The sequence below is a fragment of the Protobothrops mucrosquamatus genome, unplaced genomic scaffold (genome assembly GCF_001527695.2).
Source record: "Protobothrops mucrosquamatus isolate PMUCROS unplaced genomic scaffold, P.Mucros_1.0 scaffold1607, whole genome shotgun sequence".
Classification (NCBI taxonomy): Eukaryota; Metazoa; Chordata; class Lepidosauria; order Squamata; family Viperidae; genus Protobothrops; species Protobothrops mucrosquamatus.
The window spans coordinates 227715-229626 of record NW_015387770.1 but is presented as its reverse complement, the minus strand read 5'-3'; the positions used below and the strand labels follow the sequence as shown (position 1 = coordinate 229626).

At 56.4% G+C, this 1912-nt stretch overlaps 1 protein-coding gene across 1 annotated transcript in view; it reads left to right on the top strand.

Moving 5' to 3' along the window:
- The first annotated feature begins 484 nt into the window (after nt 1-484).
- Nucleotides 485-1912, top strand: part of PPM1F (protein phosphatase, Mg2+/Mn2+ dependent 1F) — a 9877-nt gene continuing 8449 nt past the window's right edge. Inside the window, exon 1 of the mRNA XM_029285400.1 lies at nt 485-654. Coding sequence (XP_029141233.1) covers nt 485-654 — 170 coding nt within the window. The remainder of the gene's footprint in view (nt 655-1912) is intronic.

The following is a 1912-nucleotide window of genomic DNA, read 5'->3' as shown; positions in this document are numbered from 1 at the left end:
GACACCCCCAGGAAGCCCTCTGGCCTCCCCTCTAAAAAAAAAAAGATTTTTGCATGGGGGGGTTTTAAAGAAACGTGCTTTGCTGTGTATTTTTATTTTTATTTTTTTGCATTAAAAGGACACCCCCGGGAAGCCCCCTCGCTGCTTCCCCCCCCGTTCAGAAAAAAAAGAAAAAAAAAACTTTTGCACGGGCTTTTCCTTGCCTTGCCCCCCCCTCCAAAGAGGAAAAGTTTTGCATCGGGGGGGGGGGGAAGCCGGAGAAACGTGCCTTTGCCTTGCATTGGCGTTGCAAGCTGGGGGCGGGGGTGCCGCCCTCCCCTTCCCCTTTTTTCCCCCCCTCCCCATTCGGAAAGGAGGGGGGGGGGTTTGCAGGAAGCCAGCCGGGCTGGGTCCTTCCCCAAGCAGCCCAGCCTCGCGCGGCAGCCCCGGGGAGGCGGCCGTTGGAAGCCGCCGGGCACCGCCTCTCCTCCTCCCTCCTCCGGCCATGGCTCGCCCGGCGGAGCGCGCTTGGCTGGCCGCCTTCCTGCGCGATTGGCCCGGCCCGCTGGGCCCCGCCGAGCCCCCGCCGCCTTGGAGCGCTTCCACCGGGCCGCTCCGGGAGGACGAAGCGGCGGCCGAGCTGGCCGAGCGGGCTCGCGGCTTCCTGGGCAGGAGGTGAGGCCGGGCGCGCGTGGGGAGGGGGCCCCGGCTGGCTCCGGGAGCCTGGCGAAAGGGGGCGCGGGGGAGGCCACGGGCGCTCGCGGGGGGGAGGCGCCCCTCTATTGCTTTATGTATGTATTCCCCCCCCCCTCTCTCTCTCCACGCGGGGTTTTGCAACGCAACGAGGGCCGGGGAGCCCTCGGGATTTTGCATTGACTCGCGTGGGAGGATTCGCGGTTTCTCTCCTTCCTTCCTAACTAACTCTTTCTTTCTTTCCTTCCTCCCTGCCCCCTCTCTTTCCTTCCTTCCTTCCTTCCTCCCTCTTTCTTTCCTCCCTCCCTCTTTCTTTCTTTCTTTCCTTCCTTCCTCTTTCTTTCCTTCTTTCCTCCCTCCCTCCCTCCCTCCCTCTTTCCTTCCTTCCTTCCTTCCTTTTTCTTTCTTTCTTTCTTTCTTTCTTTCTTTCTTTCTTTCTTTCTTTCTTTCTTTCTTTCTTTCTTTCTTTCTTTCTTTCTTTCTTTCCTTCCTCCCTCCCTCCCTCCCTCCCTCCCTCTTTCTTTCTTTCTTTCTTTCTTTCTTTCTTTCTTTCTTTCTTTCTCTCTCTCTCTCTCTCTTTCTTTCTTTCTTTCTTTCTTTCTTTCTTTCTTTCTTTCTTCCTCTCTCTCTCTCTCTCTCTCTCCTTCCTTCCTTCTTTCTTTCTTTCTTTCTTTCCGGGGATTTTTTTTTCTTCCAGGTGGGTGGGCTGCTTTGGCTAAAAGAGGTGGAGGTGGCAACTGGGTGGGCCGGGGCAATCGGCCCCTGGGTTGGGAGTGTGGGGTATGGGATATGGGGGCCTGTTGTCCCCACACAGTTTTCTAAAGGCTGCATTTGCCTGGAACCGGTAGAAGAGGCTCTTTGTAGCTCAGGGTTGAACTGTGGGGTGCTGGGTGCTCTCTGAGCTGGGGGCTTTTCTTGCAGACCCAACTAGGGAACATCACCAGTGCTAGAAGGGAGGGGGGTTTGTGGAGAGGAGGAGGAGGAGGAGGAGGCGGCGAGCGACAATGACAACTGTGGGGTCCTTGGTCCTCTCTGAGCTGGGTGGTTTTCTTGCAGACATTTCATGACCCAACTAGGTAACATCATCAGTGCTTATAAGGAGTGGGGTTTGCAAAGAGGAGGAGGGGGGGAGGAGGACTGTGGGGTCTTTGGTGCTCTCTGAGTTTGGTGGTTTTCTTGCAGACTTTTCATGACCCAACTAGGTAACATCATCAGGGCTAGCTTTGCGTTGAATGCCTAA